The sequence below is a fragment of the Microplitis mediator genome, chromosome 4 (assembly GCF_029852145.1).
Source record: "Microplitis mediator isolate UGA2020A chromosome 4, iyMicMedi2.1, whole genome shotgun sequence".
Taxonomy (NCBI): Eukaryota; Metazoa; Arthropoda; class Insecta; order Hymenoptera; family Braconidae; genus Microplitis; species Microplitis mediator.
In genome coordinates this window covers 14,331,334-14,359,331 of record NC_079972.1, presented here as the reverse complement: position 1 = coordinate 14,359,331, position 27,998 = coordinate 14,331,334, and the positions used below count along the sequence as shown (strand labels likewise).

Below are 27,998 nucleotides of genomic sequence, written 5' to 3'. Positions count from 1 at the left end.
GTTATGAAAATCTTATTTTGCTGAATAGATTTGTAAATAATTATAAAATTAATATACTTTATTTTTCACAAAAGTGTATAAATAAAAAATGTTTAATTACTATCTTACGTTGTATAGTAATTTAAATGTTAATATTTAATAATTGTAATAAATTCATAAAATAAATCGGTCATTAGATTTAAAGTGACTTTTTGTTAAATTTTTGTTTCTGTGATTTTAGAAGCAGAGGAATGCGAGAAGCCGGTTGGAGTTTGTAAATTCGCGATTGATTGTATAAATATTTAAGCTGGTTGTTGATGTTATCTTGAGTTGAAGCTGTGTTCGGAGATACTGGATTTATGCTCAATAATTCATCTGACAGACAATCATCTCCAGAGTTCAGATTACTGAATACACTATCAATAATATGCATTATAATTTCCTGTGCCTGGTTTATTGCTTCATATTTTCCACAATCAAGATTATCACTCTGTATATTTAATTCCCGCGCTATTTCTGCAGGCAGTTCGTCCAATTCAAATGTCAGTACGTAGATTTTTTTGTAGCCTTCATAATTAACTACATGCGGGATCTGCTGGCTTGTCTGTTATCAGTTATCATTGTTGATCAAATTTATCTTTACGTAAATTATTATATAATAATCAGGGACAAGATTTTTTCCTTAATTTTGAAATGAATGGTTCAAATGTTTGATATTCCGGCGAAAATATTGGTCTTATAGAAAAAGTTTTTAAACAAAAGTTTTAGGAAATTTAATTTTCTAAAAAAAGTTCTCCAATGACTTTCTTCTACGACCAATATTTTCAACGTAATTCCAAAATTAAGATTCATAATGAATGATTCAAATTTTTGTTAATTATTAAAATCTTAATTTTGAAATTACGGCTTTCTTATTAATCATAAGGAAAAATTATAAGAGACATTGTTTTCAGAAAATTTAATTTTGAACAACTTTTACTCGAACAATTTTTCTATACGACCAATATTTTCAACGTGATTCCAAAATTAAGATTCATAATGAATGATTCAAATTTTTGTTAATTATAAAAATCTTAATTTTAAAATTACGGCTTTCTTGTTAATCATAAGGAAAAATTATAAGAGACATTGTTTTCAGAAAATTTAATTTTGAACAACTTTTACTTGAAAAATTTTTCTATACGACCAATATTTTCAACGTAATTCCAAAATGAAGATTCATAATGAATGATTCAAATTTTTGTTAATTATAAAAATCTTAATTTTGAAATTACGGCTTTCTTATTAATCCTAAAGAAAAATTATAAGAGACATTGTTTTCAGAAAATTTAATTTTGAACAACTTTTACTTGAACAATTTTTTTATACGACCAATATTTTCGCCATAATATCAAAAATTTGACATCATCAATTATTAATTGTCATTTTTTAATTAAGGAAAAAAACCGGGCCTTAATAATAATATATTTATTTACCTCAATTATTTGACAATCGTCAATATTTTCCTGAGATTTACTTGTCGCTGACGGACCGGATGCTTCACGGTCGTTTTCTTCGCATGAAAATTTTACTTCATGGACCGGGTGACATTCTCTTTGACTGCATCGCGCCAGAGTTGTTATGAATTTTTTAAATATTTCGTATCCAATCAGACTAAAGAGCGAAATTTATATTTAGGTAATTAACAGATAAATAATAAATATAAGTAATATTACATGATAAGTCCAATTGCAAGTAATAATAAAATAGTGAGTTCATAATTATTTAATTGATTCGTCGACAAAATAAGCTCCTGTATTTTCGAAATGAATTTCTCGTACCAACTGACTTTATGTTGACCGTAAATTAATAAATACAGTTGGTAATTTAATTTTTCATCAAGATACGGAAAAAAATTCATTTTTATTTATTTCAAGTACCTGAAATAAAATATTTCATTGTATTTAAATATTATATAGTATGCAAACATTTTAAGCTGATTAATTATTAAAATTTAAAATGTGATTAATAATTCAAAATTTCACCATTTCAATTTCTATTTTATAAGTTTCGGATAAATCCACTTTAAATTTAATTCGCTCAACTGAAATTAATTATTTCTGCATGACACATGGAAATGTATAAATAGTTTTGTATATATCTATATATATGTAAAACAAAAATATCAGTTTCCATCGATTTCAATTGTTTTAAATAAATTACGAGGACGTTAAATTAATATACTTAATGTTATTACAAAAAGAATAGATAAAAATTTGTAAAAAATATTCCATTATATATAATTATCAATAAACATGCCATGATTTTTAGATATTTATAAAAGGAGATTAAGGCGGGTGATAAAAAAAGTAATTTCCTGAAATCAGACTAAAAGGATAGATAATTAAAAAAAAAAAACACGAGATATTTTATCGCTTGATATTGCGATTGCTATCGATAATAATTAAACAACAAGTCTAAAGTATTTTTAAAATTATGAAATATCGATATCTGAATAAACTGAGTTACTAATTTATAAAAGTATACTGTCGAAAATTTTCGGATTGAATGCGGAGCCGATGACTGTTTATTTAATCCCCTCGGAGTTGAATTTACTCCAAAGTTTTCATATTTCAGATTGAAATTCACCCCTAAAAAGAGAGAAAACAAACTCCCGATTTACTTCGTATGCGGAGTGATTTTTTTTTTGACTCCAGAACTGACGGACCGAGTGCCGGAGTTAATTTTTACAGTGCAGTATCCAAAGTATGGATTTGATAAAATAATTTATGGTATTGACTCTGAAATCAATGAGCAGTATACCGCAAATGAATAATTTTCAGTTGATTGATTTCCATTGAATTAAGGGTAAGGCGGTTTGTACAAAATGAGGAGTCTCGAAGACGGCGGGAGATAGTATCTACTATCGTGGATGTTGGATGAGTATTTCAGTGGATATATGGGGAGTAGATTTAAACTAGAGGTAGGACAAGTACGACAGTATGTATGTCGTATACATGTAAGGTGGGATAGGGTGACTCCAAGTTGAAGGAAGAAGCGACCGTGTCTGGCATTCGTTGGCCATTCGTGGTTTAGAGCATCAGTGGCCCCATTCACGATGTGATGCTAGCTAGGGCGTGCTTGGTAGTAAATTAACGCTGTACAGAATGGTCTATGTATCCCAGTTGTACATACTGTACGCGATCCTAAGTGAAACGCAAACTGACTGGTTAATTGAAATCTACCTCTACCTCAACCTCTATCTCTACCTCTGCCTCTACTTCTGGCTCTGCCTCTGTCTCTACCTCTGGATGAACTGGACTACCATCTGTTAAAGGGATTTACTAGTTTCATGCCACTTTCATAAACATTCTACACACAGCACACATAAATATACCAATAAAAATATATTTTACTTTATTGCTTAATATTTTTATGGTCTATTTTATAAATAATTTTTTTTTTTACTGTTCCCGCCATAGAACGCAGTAAGAATCGCTCGGTAGAAATTTAATTGATTTTTTTACCCGAGAGAATTACAATATTTTTATGGAAAATTTTTAATAATTTATATGTAGATTTATTTCAAATAAAAAATTTTTTATCGTAAAATTGGGTGTCAAATTAAAGCGAGTGATCGATAGACTTTTTGAATGTTTTTATAATTCAAATTATTTAAAATTGGAACTTTAATTTTTCTTAGAAAAATATATGAGAATTGACATGGAGAAAATTTTTTAATTTGTTACTAAAAAATATGGAAAATTGCAGATACTAATTTTTACAAAATTACTGTGACATTTACCCGAGTCGAAATTTTAGACGTAAGTTGAACGTTCTTAACGTTTTGAACGATTTTTTTGTATTTTGGTTCATAAAAAATTGGTAATTTCATGATTTATGATTTTAGTTTAATGATAACATCAATTAATTTATTTCAATATTTGTAATCACAATTTTCATCACCTTGATATCATAATATATGAACAGGTATACATATATAGTGTTAAAGATAGAAGTATGAAACTGAAAAAAATTTTTTTTCAAAATACGAATTTTTTATTTAAGAGCCAGAAAAGCGGACGACAAAATTTTAGGGAATTGACGTGATTATAATCCAGGAGTACAAAATCGATGAAAAAAAAATTTTTTGGTTTATGCTTATGTTTTCTTATTGGAAGTATAAATGAGTTTTAGTTTTATGATAAAAATGTTTTCAATTTATGATACTCCAATCTACGTTCAAAACGTTAAAAACGTTCAATTTACGTCTAATATTTCGACTCGGGTACATGAAATCAAACTGTAAGCAATAAATAAAATTAAACATTGTGCTAATTTAAAAATCAGCGCATTATATTAATTGCCAGTAATTAATTTTTTTTTACTCCGTGATAAATAGTAAAAATAATGTATTTATTAATTGTAGTTAATAACTTCTGCCAATATATCGTAATTAGTGATAAATTTTCGACTCGTTTTTCCTGTGATAAGTTAATTACATAATTTGAGTATTGGAACAAAAAAAATTTAATAGGACAGATAAAACAAAATATGACAAATAATGATAACATATAATTATTGTAAATAACAAAAGGTTAAATAAAGTTAATTTATTAATAGTCAAATAAATAAATAAATACTAACACAGTTTAGTCACAAGTATCAACTCATATTTCGCGATATTTTACTTTCATAATTAAGAATATATGTGAGGTGAATATTTCTTGGTATAATGACGGCATCATTATATTTTTTTGCATGAGTTATTATTATTAAAAATATATATTTATATCAACATGAGTCATTTACAGAGTAAAGCGCGGTTGCTTGATGATAACGATAATGCACATTTTAATCTTACTCTTATTATTTTTTTATCATAGAAAATCGCAAATACATTCTGCGAAGACCAGAGATAAGATAACAAAATTGTATCCATATATACCGATTGGCAATTAATGAAACGCAGCATTACCAGCAAAACAATAGTGATTAACGTTTGTTATTATTAGTCCTCGAATAAAGTTGTGTAAAAATGATTAAAAAGTGCTTCGTGTTCCTTGGATTGGTAGCAGCAATTGCTGTTGCAGCGTACGCACCACCGCGTACATACGTCGATTATTACGTTGCCAATGGTACCAATAAATCTCACCACTTAATAGCTGGTAGCAGACTACCTGGCGATCGGTTGTTCTTCCAAGAGTACATTGTTAAGGCATCTTCATGGCTACAAGTTGTTAGTCTTGAAAAAACCTTCAGTGTAGGCAACTTCAATCGCATAACTCAACTCCAAGCATTGGACCAGAAGACAAATGGAAATGGAGCTTACGCTAAAATAGTTAAAGGCGGCCCTGGAACCAGTAATGTCACCATTAAATTCAAGAGCCAACGAAGCCATGGTATTAATTTCCGGGTACTTCTCTTTGCCAGATAAAAAAAATTTTATTATTTTTCGGTATTGAATAAATATGTTCTACTGTAATTTATCACAATTTTTGTTAATTGATTATATATATGAATATGGTAAAAATATGTATGATGAATTAAAATAAAATAGTTCAGCTGCACAAATATAAAAATAAATATATATCTCTGTGATTATTTTTTGAATGTTCCAATATTCGACTTTTTTTATTTAAATTTGAGTGAAATAAATCAAAACCAACTCAAATTTACCCGCGTAAAAAAATTATTGTTCATAATGAATTTAAATCACTCAGATCGTGACACAAATATGACTTTGATCATGAATTGAGTCAAAATTATGACTCAGTAAAATTTAAATCCAAGTGATCCGAAGTTCATTCGCTAAATTTATTTTACAATCGAAACTGATTTACGTAATTCAAGTACTTGGTAGGATAAATTTATTGGTAATTTCTGAGTCGATAAATTTGACAAATGGTAAAAATTCAGTCAAGTTTCTATCGAAGTCATTCCAAGTCCAATTCAAAGATGCAATAAATTAATTTTATAATTGGTATCGATTTACTAGACGAAAAGTTGGAGTAAATTCATGATGAAAGTCATATTTGTGTCACGTTCTAAGTTTCGTCATGAAATTCAGACCTAAATTAATTATGAACGAAAATTTTTTTTACGGGTAATTTTTTGAACCGGGATTTTTTTTCCTTTTAAAGTTCCGTACATATGTCGACACAGTGATCTAGATAAAACAACGATAATAAAACTTTTGAATGTCACAGCAAAAAAAAGTTAAGAATCAATGGATTTATATATGAACTTTTATTCAAATAAGTAAGACCACTACCGCGAAGTGTAGGAGTCACATGCAGTTAATAAGTATGATATTTAGCAAAGACGTAGGGTTTTTCCTTGGCATTTTAAATAAAAAAATGTTGTACTGAATTGGCATAGTAGTATTTAAATATAGAAAACTGGTTCTAAAATAGCGAGACTAAAATAATTTAGCTTACACTGATATTAAAATATAAAGTCAATAACTTTACTGACGTCACTTTATCATCCAATTTACTTATGGACTCTGTGTTGGCTTTAAACTAGTTGTATTGTCATGTTAATTATTTATTTATGACAGTTGTTATTTTCGAAACTTTCCGAGGTATAAAAAACACTAGTGATAATAATAGCGCGGTATTGGGTTAGATTTATAGTCGTAGGTCGCGTAGCGATGATAAAAACCGCGAGCAGGAAATTTTTTAAGGAAGTGGATTAATCGATCAATCCACAGCTAAGTATGGGAACAAATATAAAGGTTGATATGAATTTTAAGAGTTTTCTGTGTACTTGCACCACTACAGTCACAGTATTACAGTGAAGTCACGCGTTAACCGTAAAACCAGACACAATGCTCGTGTGGAGCCTTTACTTTGCAGACGTATTAAGTCTTTATCGATCCGAACATTAAATATTAAATCCTACCGAGAATATTATTCAATATGCGGTGTGCAAAATGGTACAGCTGTATGCTAAGCAATCATTAAATCCCCGGATATTTATATTATATATTCTATACTATTTTTTATCACTTTTTCTGATAACGTTTCCCCGATAATTGTTATTTTATTTTAATTACAAATTGTTAATTACGATAACACTTTTCATTTTGATTTATTTGCTGGAGTTGTGTGCCCGGTACCCGAGTGCAGATATATATCACTTGATTGTATAAATATATATGGGAGTAAATATAATGAAAATTATCAGCAGCGACGTTTAATGTGCATTTCATAATTTTCAAAATTAAACTGTTTTAATTTTATAATAAAGTTATATACTGGTGCGGTTACTTTGGTGGTGCGGTTAACAGTCGAACCGTAGTTAAATTAGTACGAGGCTGAGTTTATAAACAAGTTCTCTGTGGATAAACGAGAGAATTGAAATTGTTGGCATCGTATGTACGTCAAATTGATTGTGCACACATATAACAAATATATTTACAGTGCATGTACATATGTAAATACATATATACTTAAATTTTACAACGATGACCGAAAATCGCAGCAGTCATTAGTAAATGATAATTAATTTAAAGCTTCTGCAGTTGTTGGTGTATTAATTGTTGGATCCATTACTAACTGGCAGCTGAGTCGGGATCGAGGCCTGGATGATTTATAAAATATAAAGGAGACGAGTATGTGAAGCCGATAAACCTCGTATGTCTTTTTATATTTTTTAGTGTTTAACCACCTCCGGAGTTGAGTTCCTCTCAACTGGTTCTCAGTGTTGGTAACTGCTATCTTATTATTCGGCGTTATATACTTTTGCAAGTCTTTTTAGATAAGAGTATGTTAATGGCTCATGGCGACCGACTTTACCCATACATTGCCCATTTTCAGAGACTTGCCCCTTATCGTCTCTTCGCTTATACCAGATTCAAATCACGTACTTTTAAACTTTTAGTTGGTTATCGCATTGTCTCGAATTCCTTTTTCTCATTTTTTTACCCTTTTTTCTTAATCCTTTTTTACCGCTAATATTTTTCTGTTTATTCAATTGACCGGGGTTTTATTCCCGCTTATAATATTTTTTGTGCCGGCGAATTAATTCATGACTTTTTAGTGAAAAAAATCTAAATAATAGAATGAGAAAAAAATAAAATAAAAATAACTATCGACCCAGAAATTAAACAACGTGCAGGGGTTGGCTAAGATTTAGCTAGACATGTTGGCCTCACATACTCACATACATCCATTGCATCTGTATTTATATATATCCACATATATGGACATGGGTTCCTCATAGAAGTACGTGAGTGTGGCAAAGCGTTTTCGCAACGTCTCGTGCCACTAGTGTACTGTAGTGCATCTTCTTTATCGCGCCACCGTCAAAGTACGTGTGTGTAAGTTTGTATCTACGTCTACGTCTACGTCTACGTCTCCATTTATCAGAATGTCTGTGTCTTTATACATGCATGTATATATTTTATAGGGGTTACTTTTCCTGGTGGTTGATATTATTAAGCGCTTGCGCGTACATATACAGCCGTATTTACTGTCTCTTTTGTGCTACCACGTTACCATTGAATACCTATCGGCTACCGGGATGTTGAATGAGAGAGACACCAAGTCCACGTATACATATTCGACACCGCGAACAAATGTATGTGTGTGTGTGGATGTGGATATGTGGATGTTGGGGTGAACAGCGGCGTCGAGGAAGACAATGACAGCATAAGTAACTTAGGAAGCGAAACAAGGATAAAAGGGAACGTGCGCGGCAGAAGGCTGCGTGGTAAAAGAGTAGAGCTCACCGTCATTCGAAGCCCGCCAACGGAGGAGCGAGCAGCCACGGGATGGGAGCATGTACCAAGTGATTCTCGCGATATTATTTACGATACTATATTCATTTTTTCGTTCGAACTAAACGGTAATAAATTATTATAAATATTTTTAAAATAACTAGGGGATAACTGGTTTATTCGAATTTGGAGTAATAATAATAATATTGATAATAAATAGTGTCGTGATTACAACGATGTACAATTGCGGTGGCATGGTGTTAGTAGTCATACAGATGGACTTGTTATTAAAGTCTTCAATTGACTTACTACCTGTGACTTTGTGAGTTGTATAATGACACTGATATTGTAGCCTAAAAAATTGTTATAAAACGTGAATGACACTTGAGATTTATTGTAATTGGGTGTGTTATGATAAGGATTATTATTTTTTATAAATATAATAAATAATTATATAGAGTATACAATAAAAATCAACTGAACAACGCGTGGAGTTGGCCTAATTTATTCAAGAGTCTAATCTTAAGATTATAATCTTCAGTAAGCAGAGGGCGAACATGTTGGATGGCCTATATGGAGTAAAAAGTGATAAATCTTAAATATTGATGATTTAATGATGATGATGATGATGATGATGATGATGATGATGATAATGACTGACTAACAAATGAGTCCTGGAAGTCGGTAAAACAGCGTAAACTTTTTATCCTTATCGACTTTACAGCAGCCGAAGGCAGAGGCAGAAAATTTTTCTCGTTCTACTCCGTGTTGGATCAAGTGAATCAACGGAGTTCACTCAGTACCCTTACTGTTGATTGCAATCGAATTTTATTTATCCTCGACTGGAAATGAAATAAAAATAATATAACAATAGATTGATTAAATTTAAAATTCGACACGACGTTCCCCTTACTAACAATTACCGGGCGCTGCCAGCGCAATCAGCAGCCTGACCGGCGTCCTCTACACTCGTATATTTCTTGTGAGATTAATTACTCGATGAAATTGTCAGACACCTTAATAATAATATCTTAGATATGTATCTGCATAAACAGCCAAAAGTAACTGGTTTATGGTTGTATGACTTAATCGGTGGTTGATTCGACACGAGTCGTAAAGTTCACGGGAACCGAGTGTATTAATTCGAGGAGAAGCTGAGCTGTAGGCTGTCTGACAAAGAGTTGAGAGCCAAAAGTGTCTGACGGTATTCTCTGAACGTGTCCAGATACTACAAGCCAAGTGGAACTAACACAAGATCTCCCTGAATTCTTTTGTGCGAGAGACGATCGTGAGACACTAACTGTAGGCTAGTCCGCGAACGAGGGGGAGAAGGATAAAGATAGCCCTAACAACAATAATAATCATCATCAGCATCATAAGGATAATAATAATAATAATAATACACGTGAGAGGGAGTTTGAAGGAATAACGCCCGAAGAAAGAGAATGGAAAAAAAAACTATGGTACTTTTCACGGGATCCACTTGAGTTACACGGTTAACTCACTGGGGCTTGTTAGTTGTCCTCGACAACTGAGTTATTTGTCTTTGTGTGGGCGATTGTTTAACTAACGATAAATAATATTAATATTTATTCGCCAAAAGTGCAATAATTGCGGATAATTTATTTGTAAAAACGCTTTGGAGCAGCATATATACAAGGAAGACTATATATATATATCGGGTGTAGGAATGTACATGTTGTGGTACATGTGATGCTGGTGTATTAGAGCAGAGCGTGAACAACCGGTTGGCTAGTTGACGAGGTTACATAGTGTAACATCACGTCTTTTTAAAAACTTTTTTCTCCATAATTGTTATTATTATTTTAAGTTTTTTTTGTTTTCACAGCAAACTCGAAACTCATGTTTCACATGCTTTTCCGACATCGTGTAACCACTTGTCATAATTATTTAAACTATATCTTGTGTGCCGTGTAAAACAAGTCTCTGCGTATTTGAGTCTCATTATCTCAGCATCCTATCATCACACAGCCTCACTGCTTAAGATCTACCATATATTTTTTCTTGTTTCTTGATACAAGTTCCTTACATACTTATATTTAAATATTTATAATAATAAAAACACTTGTGATGAATGACAGCGGCCGGATTTCAAATTCTATTATTGTAGTAAATGTGCATTTAAAGTGATTGCTTTAGTTTGTTAATTTGTAATAAAGTGCGTGAAGAATAAATTTATAATAAGTAAAAATAAAGTAAAAACCGGATACGGTAAACGGAGTACTTAAATACTGGATCTTGCGTAATTAAGTGACGAGAAAGTACGCAATTTATTTTATTCCATAATCAGTTACTCTTTAAAAGTGAGTACCGTATTTTATTTTATTATCATTAATATTATGATAAATATGAATATATATATTTGCATAAGGTGTGCATGATGTGTTAATATTTAAGTACACTGATGAGCGAACACCGCTACCTGTGTTTAAATGATCCAATTGAAAATATGTATACGCAAATTGTTATGTACCGGTAATGGTAATACATGTCTCATGGTCATGCGTATTATAGACATACATTTGAATATAAATGTACATATATATACGTTACTCTTTATTAGAATTTATGTCGTTTCACGCTCCGTAGTCCGTTGAATTTCTTCACATGCTCTTGCTCTTTGCTTGTCTTACTTCTTTTGTGTACGCAAACTATCGCTCTGTTGGATTTGTTATTGTTGCTGCTATTGCCATTGCCATTATTGTTATTTGTTTCTACATGCTATGCCATTTTATCCACACACTCTCTCTTTCTTTTTCTCTTTCTTTCCTCTGCTGGGCTTCCTGGTCTTTTTCCCTATCGAAAGTACTCCGTCTATCGCATACACAAGCGGTCTTTCTATACCGCGGGGATCTCGGCTCGTTGTTTCCTTTGGCAGCGGCATTTTGTTCCGCTGGCGAATCCTCGGGGATTCCACAGATTGTAAGATTTAAGACACCTCTGCAACCGTAGGGTCGCGTCTGCCTCGGGAAAACGCTGAGAAAAATTGAAAACCGGTAAAACCACCTCTCATTTTCTCACACCTTATATATGTATATATATGTATATTTATATGTATTTATACAGTCCTTTTATTAACTTTTTCTCTATTTAGTTCCTCTTATCTCAGCTCCTATTCGTATTTTATTTTCAAATTCCGTTTAAACTTGATAGATTAACAACATTACTAACAGACATATCAATATATTAACTACGCATTCATTTATAAATAAAATATCTATACGCATAGACTTTTTAAAATTATTTACCCATAATTTAAAATGAATGGAGTTTGATTATTTTTTTAAACTTTTATTTACATTGACATTGACCATTGCGCGGTGTGTATGTAGCGTAATAAATTATAATACTTGATAAATAAATCATGAGATACGGATTTAAATTTCAATATAGATATTTTAAAACTTTGTCCCTTGGGTTTATGTATAAAAAAAAATTGTAAAAAATATATATAACAAATGTGTGTACACGTAATACGTCTTATTACGTGTGCGACAAAGTATGAGTGAAGAGGGGGTGAATTGAAACTGAGAACGGTTTTAATGGAACGAAAGAAAGACAAAAAAAGGTACAATGATAATAAAAAACAAGTGGAACGGTTTGACTACTACTTTACTGCGTACTCCTGAGGATATATATAAATATATATATATATATATGTATTGAAAAAACGTGACTGCAATAATCTTGCACTCAACCACTGTTATGGGTATTCTTGGTTTTTTATTGTACTATCTCTGATAGTGTTAATGGATCAAGGCTAAACCTAGTGTGGTCACATTTTCTTTCACTATTTTTCTCTTCTATACTTATTATATATCAAATACTTTATGTCTTTTTGTAACTACACGTCCTACATCACGTACTTTATTTTATTTCATAACTTTTATCACTTAGATAAACATTTTAATTTTAAAAAACATATATATGTACGCCGCGAGAATTATATAATAAATTTTACTCGTTAAGTCTGAGTAAATCGGGGCCAAAATGATTAATTACTCTTCTGTTTCTAATTAATGTTCAATTTCGAGTACACGGAAAAAAAATATTAGTAAATATTACTGAGATTTTCGTCAACAGCGCGCCTAGACCGAATCCCAGCAAATATTATGGAGTAGAACGTAAGAAATTGATAACAGATGCATTTTTTTGACAAGTGTCTTGTAGTTTTCTAATGTACCTGAAGATCGGAACGTTTTTTGTGAAATGAAGATAATAAACAAAACGAAAAGTAGAAAATCTACTGGATCAAAATTTTTGAAATGTCTCGCATACGCGCTAATATGTCAGCTGGAAATTACAGGCCACTCCTAACTACCCCTTCAGCAGTCAAATTACACAAATTTTTCATTTTCGTTACGTGAAAAACGTTTCATTCTTCAGGTACATGTTTTCTAAGGTTTAAGTAGTAATTTTAAATAGTCAAGCAGTATATTTCAAGGGTTAACTGTTAATTACAACAGTTTAAACATTAAAATCATAATTTTACTGATTGAATCAACATTAGTTATTGAACATCCCGAGTCAAAATTTAGAGCCCACTTAGAGCCTTCTAAAGTCGGACCTATTTCGGACTTGGAGGCTCTAAATAGAGTCTGTTTCTATGCTAAATTAGGTCCGATTTTGGTCCCTGAGGTGCTTCAAATTTCCGTTTTCGGCACTTGCGGGCTCAATCTAGGACCTGATGAAAATTAAAATTAGGTCCGATTTAGGGCCTGTAAGCCCTGGTTTATTGTAATAATAATAATATTAATAATAATCATCATAAATTATTCAATTATAATGAATCGAAATTTATTACGGGACTAATATTGTCGGACTTGAAGGCTCAAAATCGGACCTCTCAGTGAATGTTAGGACCTTCAGGTTCAAAGTCGGAGCTACAGGACTACAGGGCTCTAAATCGGATCTATTCAGGGCTATAGGGACCTATATAGGCTCTAAATTTCGACTCGGGATAACGTAAATAATTAGAAGTTGAACTACAATTATTGTCAATCATTTTTTTCCGTGTAATTTTGAGCTAAAGAAGAGTCAAAATTACAACAAAGAGTGCTAGTATTTATTTTTTCCGTATTTCCTTTGTTTTTGGCCCGGGTTTGCTCCAAATTGTAGGGTGAATTCTATCAAAAAATTCCCTCAGTATACTTATATATAGGGGAGACTGGGGCACGACACCCCTGCCCTTCCCCAAGCCGCTAATTATTTTTTGTGGCTTTTGAACATCAGTTACAAGTTTCTTTGGCCAATTTTTCAGGGGATTCGTCGTGCACCGGAGGTTTGTTGTGCTCAGGTCTCCCTTATGATTTAAATAATTTTTCGTTTCACGATACCGTGAAATAATTATTGAAGCATCGATAATGCCCGTATTGATTAATGTTTTTAATATTTACCAGGAGTACCAAACGGCCTCAAGATTCAGCCGGACATCATGCCTTGGTTCATACTCTTTCTGCTCCTGCTATCTGTGATGGAGGCCTTCCCAAGGGAGGCCACCTGTTCACGTCTGCCGGACATTTACTGGAATTCAACCAACCCAATGTGAGTCACGTTTTAAATATGTATTTTTCCAAACATGCGCTAGCACATACGCCCGTATTTATTTATTTGCTTTATTAACTATTGTTCGGTGATCAATCTGTTATTGTAAACAGAACTACGCGGAATAAAAAGTATTTTTGGCAAAACTTTATGTTTTTTGCCTTCTATTTGGATCTGCCGGTACACGATATTTGAATTATTTATTCGTTTTATTAAAGAGAGAGACGGTAATTTTATTGCATCGACTCGGCATCAGCAATAACGCAATCAATCCGTCCATTGTATATACATATGTGCATAATGAATTTACGTGTATGATATATACATATAAATATAGTATAATAAAAGAGTCTTTAACCAAGTAGAAATAGTTGAGGATCGGTCATGTACAGAAGAAAATATGAAATAAATCGAGCATTATGAATCGATCATGCAACGCAGGATTCATATACAGTGAATGCTGATAAATCGGAATCGATTTTTGATAAGATTCTACAACCGATTGGGACTTGAGTTTGTCGCTCGAGTTCGCATTTACGCTTGGATGAAACTAAACTCTCGTACCGTCACTTTCTTTCCACGTGGACGGCACTGTACTCCGTTGTAGTTTGTAGTCGAAGCGAAATATCCTCAGAAATTCAATGCCAAGATTAGTTTTTTTCATATTTTTTTATTATACAGTGTTTCGGTATTTTTCGCCCGATATTTATCACTCGTAATGCCAACGCACATATATAACTCTTATACTTTTTTTGTTTAAAATTTTTTGTTATGATTATTTAGCGAAATAAATGTCCATAATACGGACATTATTATTATTAGATAAAATGATAAATAAGCGTAAGAATAATAATGATGGTGGGACCCCCGTTCAACAGTCGCAATTTATTGTTGTCATTTGCACATACTCTTTGTTATATACTCTTGATCGTACAGAACTCCTCCTCTCCCCTTACACACCGCCCTACAGTCATTCCCTACATACTCTATCATCTATATATATCTATATATTTATATATACTATTATATATATATAGTATACACTAGCTCGTAGGACTTTGCCGCTTGATGTTTTCCCCATGCCGAAGTATCTCGGGGCGGCTTTCAGCGAGATTGATAATTTATTTAAGTGTCAGCCGCGTTAAAGCGTAACTGCTGGATGTGAATCGCCCAAATCAAAATGTCACGCCGCGAGCATTGTACGTATATAACATACATCCATATATTTAATACATATATATGTATATATGCAGGCAGATATGTACATGGACGGCCAAGAGTCAAGTTGCTCTTCGATTTTTAATTTAACCCTCGAGCATATACCAATCGATTTTCATTCGACGCCGCTGCTCAGCAGTACAGACTGTAGATGTCTGCCGAACAGGTGTGAGTCGCGGTGATACATTCGCCGTGATAGTGGTGGACTTGTGAAACGAGATGAGAACATCTACTGTATATAGCACTCCTCTGCTCTGTACTGAACGCGCGCAATCACTCCAAACGTTTCCGCATTCATTATATCACCCGGGGTTTTTGTCTCGAGACACATTTTTTTTTTTTTTTAATTTTACCAGCTCTTTAACGGACATATTTTATGTCCAAACTCGCTCAAGTATATTTTTCTTCATAAATATGGATATTTTATAGTTAATTAGAGAATTCGTGGGTATTTTAGATTCATTTATATATTTATATTTTAATTAACTAGTAATATATGTGTCATAAAGTAATGGTTTTATTTTAGAATACGTACTAAATAATCCACGACGACAGAATTATTTAAACATGCAAATTATGGATATTTAAAAATTGATGAGTGCTGAATTTATATCGAGTGGGATAACATATTGACATACTGACACGAGGATTTTTGAATCATATATATATATATTTCCAAAGCTCTATTTCATCTCTCGAGGGTCCATTGTTTTGAATTGACTTTTACGAAAATTTATTTCGTACTAACTGCACAATAATAAAAGTAGAGAGTGTTTAGTCAAGTAGAAAAAAAAAAATACTAGTAGTAGTAACGTAGTTTTAGCAGAAATAGCCGTACAAGTATGAGTAGTTCGTTTGAAGGAGCTAATATTTTATATTTTTCGAGGAGAAAACAAGCCGAGGATTTGTTGGTCGATATGATGGTCGCCAATTGCCATCACCACTGGGGTAATACTGATACTTATTTATCGGTATCGGATATAGTTGAGTTGCTCTCGGGGAGTTTGTTGGTGCGTTCCCTTCGGAGGAATGCCGTGGGTCAAGTCGGAGATAAAAGTGAGCATCGTTCGGCCGGTTTCTCGGGGACTCGTCGACTCTTGTGTCTGGAGAACACAACGTGCGATATACACACCATACTATACCTGCAAATATATATATATATATATTTATATATATTTATATACATAGTATACCGGGGAAAAAAAGAGATTTAAGAAAGCAAAGCATCGACCGGTTTACTTGCACTCTGAAAGAGTCGGTTATAACCAAGAGTTGGTTGTAACCTCAGACAAATCTTCATGTACGGCTCTTTTTTAAATTTATACTCTCCCTTATTTTATTTACAAAGCTTTGGTTTTTTTTATAGTGAATAATAGATATGCAAATTGACCCTTACGTATGATAACTATACATGTACGTGTGGAAAATGATGAAAATTATATAGTTTACGCTTTGAATGACATGACATGACATAGATAGATATATTTGTATAAATAAAAGTTTCTATAAAATTCTCATGTGTATTATAGCAGTTGATACATGACTAAATAGTGGGCATGGTTAATTTCGCGCTACTGTGATTCCAAATTCGTTCGACGTATAATATCACGTAGGCAATTTATTTTACGTACACTCAAATGCTGCCCAAACTCCATGGGCTCATACTCTTTGAAGAACTTCGCTCCAGGATGTGTCGTGTATGTATGTGTGGATTCTGGATTAATATGAACGTCATGTGTGCACATGTATATATATATGTATGTTTGTTATTAGTTTTTGATGGCTGTATTTGTATCGCTGTACAGTGCTTTCATACAACGATTGCTTTTATTCTTTGGAAATAATCATCACGTGCATTCAAACATATATTTAGTTATTTTTTTTTATTCCAATGAAATGTGATTAATAAAAAGTGAATGCGTGAACCGGAAATTTAAAAATGAATCGGTTAAACAAATTTTTGAATCGTTATAATAATATTTTCCAATCGTTTTTTCATCTCTGAAGTACATGTGTGTAAAATTAAAATTTAACGACAATGTAATGATATAAAAAAAAAAAAAAATTGGTGATTAAAACCAATGAATGATTGAATAAAATTGCCATGCAATCCAAAGTCTTGCGCTGGATTATTTTGCATGAGTTATATATTCATATGGACTGGGACTGATGTAAATATTTTGAAACTCGAGGGTTTGTCATTTTAAAGTAAATCTGACGAATACGAGAGCAAAGGGTCGAGAGTGATTTGCTTTAATTACGGAGTTTGTTTATCCATACATATTGTTGCCCAATATTTGTGAATCGATCGATATACTTCAGCGTACATACGTTAAAGCTATTGTATATGTGACAGTTACCGCTTGTACATTCTATATATGTATATAAATTATTGCATTTTATCTCTATCGTTTCATAGCTCCCAGCGAAAACCCAAAGCTCTCTATGAATATCACGAAAAATAATATACATCTATGGATTTCAGTAGATTTTAACTAGTAATTGCTATCACAAATACAAATTGATTTAATTTTTATATTTTTTTTTAGATACTCGTATGTATAAAATGCCTTTTTTTTGGTTATTTAAAAATATGCACATAATTTTGAACATGATATCAATGATTGATGAATCAGAGCTAATTAAAGAGAATTTAAATTTATCCAACCGTTTAATTAATTTTTATAATGAATTTTAATGATTGGAAAATTAAATTAACTGTTAAATAAATCAAATAGGAAAGTTTGAAGTTTATATATATTATGTTTATTGAGGGGGAATATAATTGAATTTAATATAGAATGATTTTAATAACGATAATTAAAAAACGTGTAAATTTGCATTCTCTTGTTAGTGATAATTTCGCTACGGTCTGAACTATGTTCTTGCGAGTGTATATATTTATGTATGTATGTATATAAATGTACTTGTACATGTATATAGAACGATGGTAATAATAATAATAATAATAATAATAGTAATAGGGGATCCACAACAGTAGTGAATGAATAACAATACAGATCAAGGGTTACACAGAGAAGAATCTACACTAATCTCTGGGATAACTTTAGGAGCCTTGTGAAGCTTTGCTATGCTAATAAGACTGTATAACTTTCTTATTCGAGTGACCTACATAGTGAGCTTTTGGGTGCATAGCGAAATAGCATCAACATCAGTTGTACCAGTCAGCAACAGCAGCAGCATCATCACCACTACGCTGTTCATCCTACACAGGCGTCGCTTTAATTATATGTAGACACTATCTCGTGTTACTGCCGATTTTCATTAACTCGGGCATGTTATGCAACATATATAGCATATATGTATATGTATATAAAATCAGTTTTATGTCGCATGAATTTTTAAGCTTGCATGGTATATTTAATGCAAAATTTTTTTGCTTGACAATTTATAAGGTTTTAAAAAAATTTGTGGCTGTATGAGTGTAGAATCCTGTTAAGAAAAATAAAAAAAGTACTTGCCATAGCTACTGCGGCAAGTCAAGCGAGGTAAACCGGAAATGAGGAAAGTTGTTCGGCGCCGGGGAAAGAATTTTCACCCGACAACGCTTTCGTTTTGTGCTCATGCACACCTACGCATAATACATAAATGTGCATTATGTGTCTATGTATTATATGCTGTATGTATGTATATAAATTTATATACATATGTATAGGTGTATATTGGTATATGAGATTGTAAGCATCAGGCCTCGCACGGTTTGGATTTCCCCAGCGGTAATGACTCGGAAAAACCATTTGTCCTGGAAGAAATGATTCGCGGGGAGAACAGCCGGAAACTCAGCTTTTCTTTTTGGCTGAGTCATACTTTTCGTCTGATGTCTTCTTCTTCATCGTTGAACGTATAGTCTTGGTAGTCGGTTGTCTACAATCGTAGATCGTAGCTGCTGTAGTCGTTTATTTCCTCGGTTAATGCCATGAAAAAATACACGTATATTTTATCTTAATGGAGATCGGAAGTTGGAGTTAATGTTGTAATAATAGATAGTGTTAACATTATATTAAGCGTGACAAAAAAATGATTAGTGGACAATAGCAATACGGGTATTAGAATTTTTAGAATTTAGATACAGTAGTGATGATAATAACAATAGTAATAATGGTAATGACAACTCGATAAGTGTGTAGATAGTTTAATTGAAAGTTTAAACTCCGATTTGTTCGATCGTGATGTGCATTTTATCCAGCGATAAGAGTTTTCGCGTTTAAATTTCGGGACGATTTAATCTTTCAAGTCGTTGACAACACAAGGGTGACATTAGACTACGAAATGGCGTGGCAGAGGGTGTTCCACCCTTTTCTGCCTTTCCGCATCGGCTTTTTTTCTTTCTTCCGTTTTTCTACTTGGTCCCGGCAAGCTTACATTTGATTCAACAACCACTGTGAGGTTTTCTCTCAGTATTCCCGTTTGATTTTAGTGTGATATATAAACCTATCGCTTGGCTTCATAAAAATATATATGCTTTTTTTTATCTGCCTTTATTTTTTTCCTCACCATTTTTTTGTTTACTTAACTTGTCGTTATCGGATTTCAATTTTTTCTATAAAATTCACCATAAATCTTTCATTATTATCTTGTCAGACATGTTCTTCAGGCGAACTGAGTGAGTGTGGTATTTATATACATATATATATACCTACCATGACTCATATATTTCACACACTACATTAAATCCCCGTTCATTCTCTTGTCGTGTGTTTTCACACACAGAATATTGTGTAATGATGCCTAACACTCGGATCAAAAGATGTCGGTTCTAAATGAGAGGTATTATGATGATGGTGACGTGCACATATACATATAAAAATGTATGTGTGAGTGTTTAATGACCAAAGTTTTTTACTGACGGCCCCATGAAAAATCTGCAATCTCTTTATTTGAATGATCATTTATTCTTAATGACGTGGCAAAAAAATTTATGAATTAATTATATGTCTTTCTTTGAAAACAATATATATTTTCATATATATGAGAAAATTATAAACATTGGTTGGTGATTGAATTACGCATTATGAATGGATAAGTGATTTAAAATTCATAATTTTGTGATATAACAACAGCAACAACAACAAAAACAACAAGAACAATAATAAAACAGTGTCAACTTGTGGTATGATGAAATCCCGCGAGCAATGAAAATAAACTCGCGTCGCCGGTTTGGTTTGATTGGAGCTACGAGAGATGCTCGCCGTGCGGATTCATTTAAACAATATGTAAATTACTACAGAATTCCGGTCGTTGTATAATTATGCTAATTTATTAATAAAAGTTTGACCAAATTTCTTATTCTGTTAGCCATCTTCTACCACAACTTTTGGTGTTGTATCTGAAATATTAATTTGTTGTTGGCTATTTGTCTGAAATACAGATTATTTCAAACACTAAGTTATCGTTCTTGTTTTTTGGTCGTTAAATTCGCGTGCGAGAGCAAACATGCATGTAAATTGCAGTTATTGTATTATTAATATTAGTTTTACTTATGAATTGTATTGGTGGTGGCGAGCGTGAAAGTGACAGTAGCGGAATCGGAATTGGATAGATTTTACGACACACGTTCGTTCGTATGTTAGCTCTTCTAACCCTTTCTCGATAGGACGAAAATCGATTGTGCGGCGGCAGAACGCCAATTCGGAAGCTTTCCACGGGACGAGAATCGTAAAATGGCGTAGAATCTATACAGCATTTGCATAGTCGATTGGCCACCGATCGTTAGTGGCATTTTACGCACCCACAGCTGAATTCCACAGCATACAGACCTGTTTTTTTTTTCTCATTCCCATTGTGTTACCAACTGATTCATAATTTTCATTATCTTCACATTAACCCTTTCACCTTTATTTTTTATCATACCCACAATCAGCATTATCATCAATTTTATTCTTATCATTATTTCTCCATAAATGTGTAAAAAATTTCATTTTCATTTTGTCGATAACATTTTTAAAGAATAAAAATAAAAAAAAATTTATATAAATAAAATGACGGGCAAAAGCAAATAGATATTGCTCGGTAAAAGGAATTGGGAGGATATTGAGAGAGATTGAAGGATTCAGAGCGGCCATGTCGATTGCTTTTTCACGTCGTTATACAAAGAAATTCTGGAAAACTCTAAAAATATCATCCAATTTCATACATATAAAGATCAATCTATGATTTCGGACGGCGAAAAAAAAAGCAAATAAATAAATAAAATTACTATTTGCACACATATAATTTTTTTCGACATATGAACAAGTATTGCAGACAGCGTTATTTTTTTTTGTTCTATTTGTGATGTAGGTTCGTTATTGTGCTGACCGTGCCAGCAGGTCTTTATGTCTTGTTACACGTTGTCATACAAAACAACAAGACGACGTATAATTCTCTCTACATGTAAACTGCAACAGAAGAGAAACCATTTCTCTGAATAGAATACATACGGAAATGAGATAAAATTAAACGAAAAATATCCATAGTAGCGTTTGTAAAGCTATATATATATATATATTTATTAATGGAATATGCTATAAATATGAGAAAGTAGTAAGTTATATTTGTTTTGGAGATCATCACCCATTTTTTGTTATTAAATTTAAAAAATATCTGTCGGTTGTGAAAATGATATCAGACGAGGATGTTTAACGTCTAGTTTTTTTCATGAACGTGACAGCTAGTTTTCTTTTTCTGTTTGTTCTATTTATTTTATAAAATTGTGTGGAGCTTCAGCAACAGCGGTAGCAATAGAAAACCTACGGCACGAACGTACGGCAAACATCTAGCTCACATCGTGTGAGCGCGAGCGTGAGTTAGTGGATGTTTTTCTCGTTGGCAACTCGATCGCAGGTGATGTTTTCTTTTATTGCTGTTTCTGAGCGTTTTTAATTCCCGGCAGTATTGCATTGCAACGTCGAATTGCTCAGAACGCTAAATTTAACGACGTGGAATTGTAATATAAAGGGCCGTGTCGTTGATAGGCCAGTATAGCACAGCGTTGCCAAAGGCGATTCATCGCGGAAATCGAGTGGATTTCATTTCGTTTAATGGAGATCGCTGAGGCGATAGTTGGATTAGTAATTCAGTGGATTATTATTCCGGTGGAACGGTGGATTAATCGAATATCGTTTCCTCGGGCAAGAAAAGAGCATCGTAACGGTGAATAACTACATCGACTGGAAAAGTTTCCCGGCTCTCCTCCCTGTAGTCTCATCGAATTCAACCTTTTTTTTACCCCTCAATCATTTGACCATAATTTACAAATTTATTTTTAAATTACTTATTGCACTGAATAAATAAAGATTAACTCTCTATTATCTGGGTCAATATTATATAATATTGATTCACTTTATCGCTGTTTTAATTAAGTTATCTAATTAATGCTAATAGAAAAGATCGAGAGAAAGAGACAGCCAAGGATGAGAAGAGTAATACTGTGATTAAAAAACTCGAGATTTTATCTCGAAAATGCGTGGCTTGAATGAGTATCGTTAAAGCTCATTTTTTTTTTACTCATCTCAGTTTTTTTACCCGTCTTTCATTTTATTTTATTTTATTTTATTCTTTATTTTTGTTAGATATATAAAGACCCAGTCCTCTTTACTGTATCAACAATAAATGCATTAAGTTAAGAAGGCATCATAAAAAAGTTTGTCCCAGTTGCCAAGTACGTCGTTTTCTCCCTGTTTATATGAAACAGAGATCACAAGTCCGAGCTACTACCTGCTTCTTAAAGACAACAAAAAAAATAAGTAATAATAAACAGTAAAGAATAAAAAAAATAAAAACAAAATATAAGATTCACGAGTTACTTTAAAGCTGTAAACGAGCTAAAGTTTTCAAGATGACTGTTGTGTCTATATGCATTTTTTATTACGCGAATTGCATATTACGAAAGCGTCGAGCAGACTCTCTACATACAGTTACTCATATTTTTATTTTATTTTCTTCGTTTAATTTACCATAACTTTTTTACTTTTATAACTCGGTACTTTTTATACTTTTTTTTCCTTGGCTATCTTCAAATTTATCCGCGTTTAGCAGCTCAAAAGTTTATTGAAACTCTCTGTCTATATCTATATATATGAGAAGCAATTTGCATGGAATCACCGGTGTTTAGGCAAATTCAAAAACATGCGCGTGTGTGTGTATCAATTCCATGGGATATATATCTCTTCTATATATGTATGTGTATAACATTACAAACAGTCTATCTTTCTAACGAATCATTTAATTTTAACTGTTTTAACCCTTATCTACTCTTGTGACAGAGTCATTTTAGTAAAACGGTTGTCTATTGCACTTCTCTGATGGAAAATGACCAAGATAATTAATGCCCACTGACAATCGTTCGGGTCTGGAGAGTGATTAATTACGGTGAGAATCGTTTAACATCGTTTGTACCACACGCATTAGGGTGTTATTTAAACACACTCACACACTGACGTTTATTCGAGTACGCAAAATCACTGTCTATATTAGTCTTTTACTATTGATTTCATTTGCACACGCTTACATGAAGAAGAGCCAATTTGAGCTGCCTAAAATTTTTAATTACGAAATTTTACATCTCAATCAACTAAAAAAATATTTTGTTGGGATTTAATTTTAAGTTTTGCTTAAAATTAAAGTGGATAGCCACTGTGAAATTTAAAAAAAAAAATTTTTTTTTTTTTATTAAATCAAAGTGTATATGTTCAAAAATATGTATCTAAAGTTTTATATAAATTCCGAATATTTTCAAGTTATAGTCATTTTTGTGACAGCGCGTCAACTGACCGCTGCATCAACTAAAAACTTTAAACGCATTTTTCTCGAAACTACTTTTTTTGAACTGATGGCCTCTGTAATTTGCATAAATATCAACCGATTCGCAACTTTTTTTTTTTCGTATTCGTCTATTCAGTAGCTAAAGTTGCACGTAGAGGATTTTGAAAATTTTGATTTTTAAGATTTTTTAGGGCTGTTTGAATCCAAAAAAATGAGAAAAAATAACGAAAAAATTTTTAATACGTCGCAATTTTTTTTCAAATTCAAATTTTCAAAATCCTCTATGTGCAACGATAACCACATGCATACAGATTACAACGCCGTTTGGTTTTTTTTGTTTCTGATAATCCGTTTTTGAGTTAGAGATGACACCGTGGTGGGGGAAATTTTTTTGTTGCTCCACAAAAATGCTTATAACTTTGTAACAACATGATATTTTTTAATGAAAATTTAGGAGAATTATCTTCAATGTATACTTTAGAAAACAAAAAAAACCCGATCCCCAAATTACTTTATTATTCCAGTCAAAAAAATTCCCGAAAATCACCTATTTTTTCGATCCTCTCAGTGGCTATCCCCCTTAAATAATGAAGGACAGTAATTAAACTCATTGTTTTTTTCTTAAGGGGTCCATTTTTCCTCGCCCCCCTCCCCCATGTGATTAAACAATCTCAACGCGAATAATATTGTATAATAGAATAAAATATTAAAATTTATTTTTGTCAAGTAATTAATATGTATGTATATATTTCATAGGGTTTATAAATATTCATGGTCTTTCCCGTGTATATATATGTATAATACATACCGAATTTAATATTCCAACAAATATGTAACTCATGTACGATTTAAATGAATGAATAATTAAGTCACGAATTAAAAAAAATAATGAATATCCGCGTTTACACGCAATTTTTACCACTACTTTTATATTAAAAAAAGTAAATTTCAGTGGATATGACATATGATATATATTTATATGTGTAAAGAGTGGGTTCTAAAGCGTTTTGTGGATTGCATGACAGTAACAATTACTCATTGAATGACCGGAATCGTTGATAGTACTCTAATTATGCTGCTTGAAAACATTTTCACGTCTGGTATTTGCGAGTAGTAGTTTTCGAGTCTGGTGCCTAGTCGGGGAAATGGGCGCTCGTAGTTTGATTACAGTTGCCGACGAATGCGGTTGCCGTCCGTTTATTCGTTCAGTCATTTCAACTAGTTTCCAACAAGTTCATTCTCCACATGAGGATTCTAATCAATAATACTCGCACGCAAATAACTTTTACTCGCACATTTACCTCATATCTATATAAATCATCCAACACACACATCCACCGCCATAAGATACATAAAATCACATCCCCAAAGTGTATTAAGCGATCGACAAATTTATAAAACTTAATAAAATTTTCAAACACAAATTTGTCTTTTAATTTATCAGCTTTATAATTTTCATTTAATTATCCTCTTAATATTGCGTTGGCAACATATTTGATTATTTTCTTACCCCGTATCTGTTTATACCCCCAGTATATATATGTATATGGACAATAAACTATCTATCGTCACTGCGCAATTTGATCTTGGAGGATTAAGTTCACGTGGAGAGAAGCTGGAATCCCCTGGCGAGTGGACGACGGCGTTATCGCGCAATGTTACCTTATCGTGGGTGGCGGTGGTGGTTACTAGAATACGGGTGGGTAATCGAGACAGTGTAGCGTCTCCACGACAACCCTGCTGGCACACATACACACACACACACACACACATGCACGTGACACATCAGTATATTTGACGTACAACAGCAAACGACATACTAACACTGATATATTTCATGCTTGAATCATCGGGTTCTGTGACTCTGAATATGTATATAAATCTACTGTCTACACTATGTGTAATCTATATACTCAAATAGTTACACTTCATATTATGTTATATATTATATATATAAAATGTATATAGACTGTAAATTTTACTGAGGAATATTGACGTGTATAGATGACGTACTTACGTTGACGTATTATCATATTATTACTAAATTTGCATACTTAAACAAAGTGTCTAGTATCTAAAATATCTCTTGGTGAAATTTTTATATTTTTTTTGATAAACTCGAAAAGTTTCTAAGTAGGAACTGTAATTTTGTAATTTTTAGGAGATTGTAGCAAACTTTGCTGTTAATATTTTAAACTTCCCGCTTAGAAAAACGATTATATAAATGATGGCAATGCTATTAAATATTTTTAAAGTTCACTCACCGGTTGCTGATTTTTATGATTTGAGGTAAATTATATATTTTTATAGAATCTACGAATTTTTTCATAATTAAAATATATGATACACATATCAATTTATCTGAAACACTCAAAACTTTAAAGAAAATAAAATAATCTGATAATTTTTACGAGCGTGAGTGTAGCAGACATAAGACAATTTATAAATTTTGAATAAACATATAAATAAATAAAAATAATAAAATTTAAAAAAATGCACGTACAGATTTTTCGTTTATCTAAATACGCATTTTTTAAATTTTTATTTTACTTACATTTTAATTATTTATTCAAAAATTTTTTAAATTCCATATAAAAAATTAAATAATTAAAGTAATAAAATTAAAAAAAATGCATGTCTTGAATTTTGAATTTTCTAAACATGAATTTTTTTATTTAAAAGTTTTAAAAATTGTCAAATGTCCACTAACTTTACTATCATGAATTTGATGAGTGTGAATGTAGCAGACGTCAGACAAATTTAAAATTATTAATAAATAGTGTAAATAATTAATAAAACAAAATTTTTAAAAAATGCGAGTTTAAAAAATTTTGAAATTCATAAGTGCATTTTTTATAAATATTTTTTTAAAATTATTTACTCTATTTATTTATAATTTTATATTTGTCTGATGTCTGCTACATTCACACTCATATGAATTTTTACACTGACACCAACACTCACTTTTACTAATTTTTATTTGTTTTTTATTTTTCACAACCACTTATTTCATTTATAACTCGAAAATAATTAAATCACTTTATTATTATCACACATAAACACTTTTCACTTGAATTTAATTTATTTAAAGTACAAAGGATACAAACAATTCTCCAATTATGATCCTGAAGTTAGCAGACGTCTAATTTTACGATTTAGTTATAAATTATTTGATTCGGTGATTTTGAAAAATTTAAACCAATGGGAGGCCGCGAAAATGATGAAGCTTTAGCCAACTTCGTATTGATGCATTAGTGCTTCATCATTGCCATTGTTCACATCTCCGGTGATTGTGCGTCATCTAAATTTAAATAAATAATTAATTAAATAAGTTTATTAATTAATAGTTGACATTTATTTTAAATTAGACATGATTTATTATTTAATTATAGTGAAGTTATAATATAGTGTTCGAAAAAAAGTGCGGGGCAACGACAATCGGTCATTTAAAAAAAAAAAAAAATTACCGGAATAAAAGGAAGCGGAAGTGACTAAATAAAAGTATCAGTAAGATTTAGTCAGTATTTAGTGCAGTGAATGAAAGTGAGTGTTTTATTTTATTTTTAAAGACTAAATCAAGTCAAGAATCGATCGATAATTTCGTGGAAAAATGCCGGGCTAGAGACCTTGGAATTTCTTTGTCTAAAAATTTATTTTATTGCATTTCTATTTACTTTGTTATTATATTTAAATGTTTCCACCTCAGCTCAATTTCTTTTTTGTTATTTTAGAAGTCTGTTTAAATAATTAATTTTTTTTTATTGCGCGG

General features: G+C 31.9%; 3 protein-coding genes across 6 annotated transcripts in view; 2 read left to right on the top strand and 1 right to left on the bottom strand.

Moving 5' to 3' along the window:
* Positions 1-2: 2 nt before the first annotated feature.
* On the bottom strand, positions 3-27,343 carry LOC130666438 (uncharacterized). 4 transcript variants are annotated; one of them, XM_057467435.1, is made up of 5 exons: positions 27,194-27,340; positions 26,494-26,605; positions 1,695-1,898; positions 1,455-1,632; positions 8-583 (listed from the first exon to the last, which is right to left on the bottom strand). In XM_057467435.1, the coding sequence occupies exons 3-5, from the start codon at positions 1,877-1,879 to the stop codon at positions 179-181; spliced, it is 768 nt and encodes a 255-aa protein (XP_057323418.1). In that variant the 5' UTR covers positions 1,880-1,898; positions 26,494-26,605; positions 27,194-27,340; the 3' UTR covers positions 8-178. The 4 variants fall into 4 exon arrangements, with proteins under 4 accessions (XP_057323420.1, XP_057323419.1, XP_057323418.1 ...); XM_057467437.1 differs by lacking the exon at positions 1,695-1,898 and having other exon boundaries at positions 3-583; positions 27,194-27,343; XM_057467436.1 differs by lacking the exon at positions 26,494-26,605 and having other exon boundaries at positions 7-583; positions 27,194-27,338.
* LOC130666439 (probable salivary secreted peptide) lies at positions 4,922-5,544 on the top strand. Its single transcript, XM_057467438.1, has one exon. The coding sequence runs from the start codon at positions 4,997-4,999 to the stop codon at positions 5,393-5,395; it is 399 nt and encodes a 132-aa protein (XP_057323421.1). The 5' UTR covers positions 4,922-4,996; the 3' UTR covers positions 5,396-5,544.
* Positions 8,698-27,998, top strand: part of LOC130666437 (ephrin-B2) — a 215,163-nt gene continuing 195,862 nt past the window's right edge. Inside the window, exons 1-2 of the mRNA XM_057467432.1 lie at positions 8,698-11,007; positions 14,104-14,248. Coding sequence (XP_057323415.1) covers positions 14,139-14,248 — 110 coding nt within the window. The 5' untranslated portion in view covers positions 8,698-11,007; positions 14,104-14,138. The remainder of the gene's footprint in view (positions 11,008-14,103; positions 14,249-27,998) is intronic.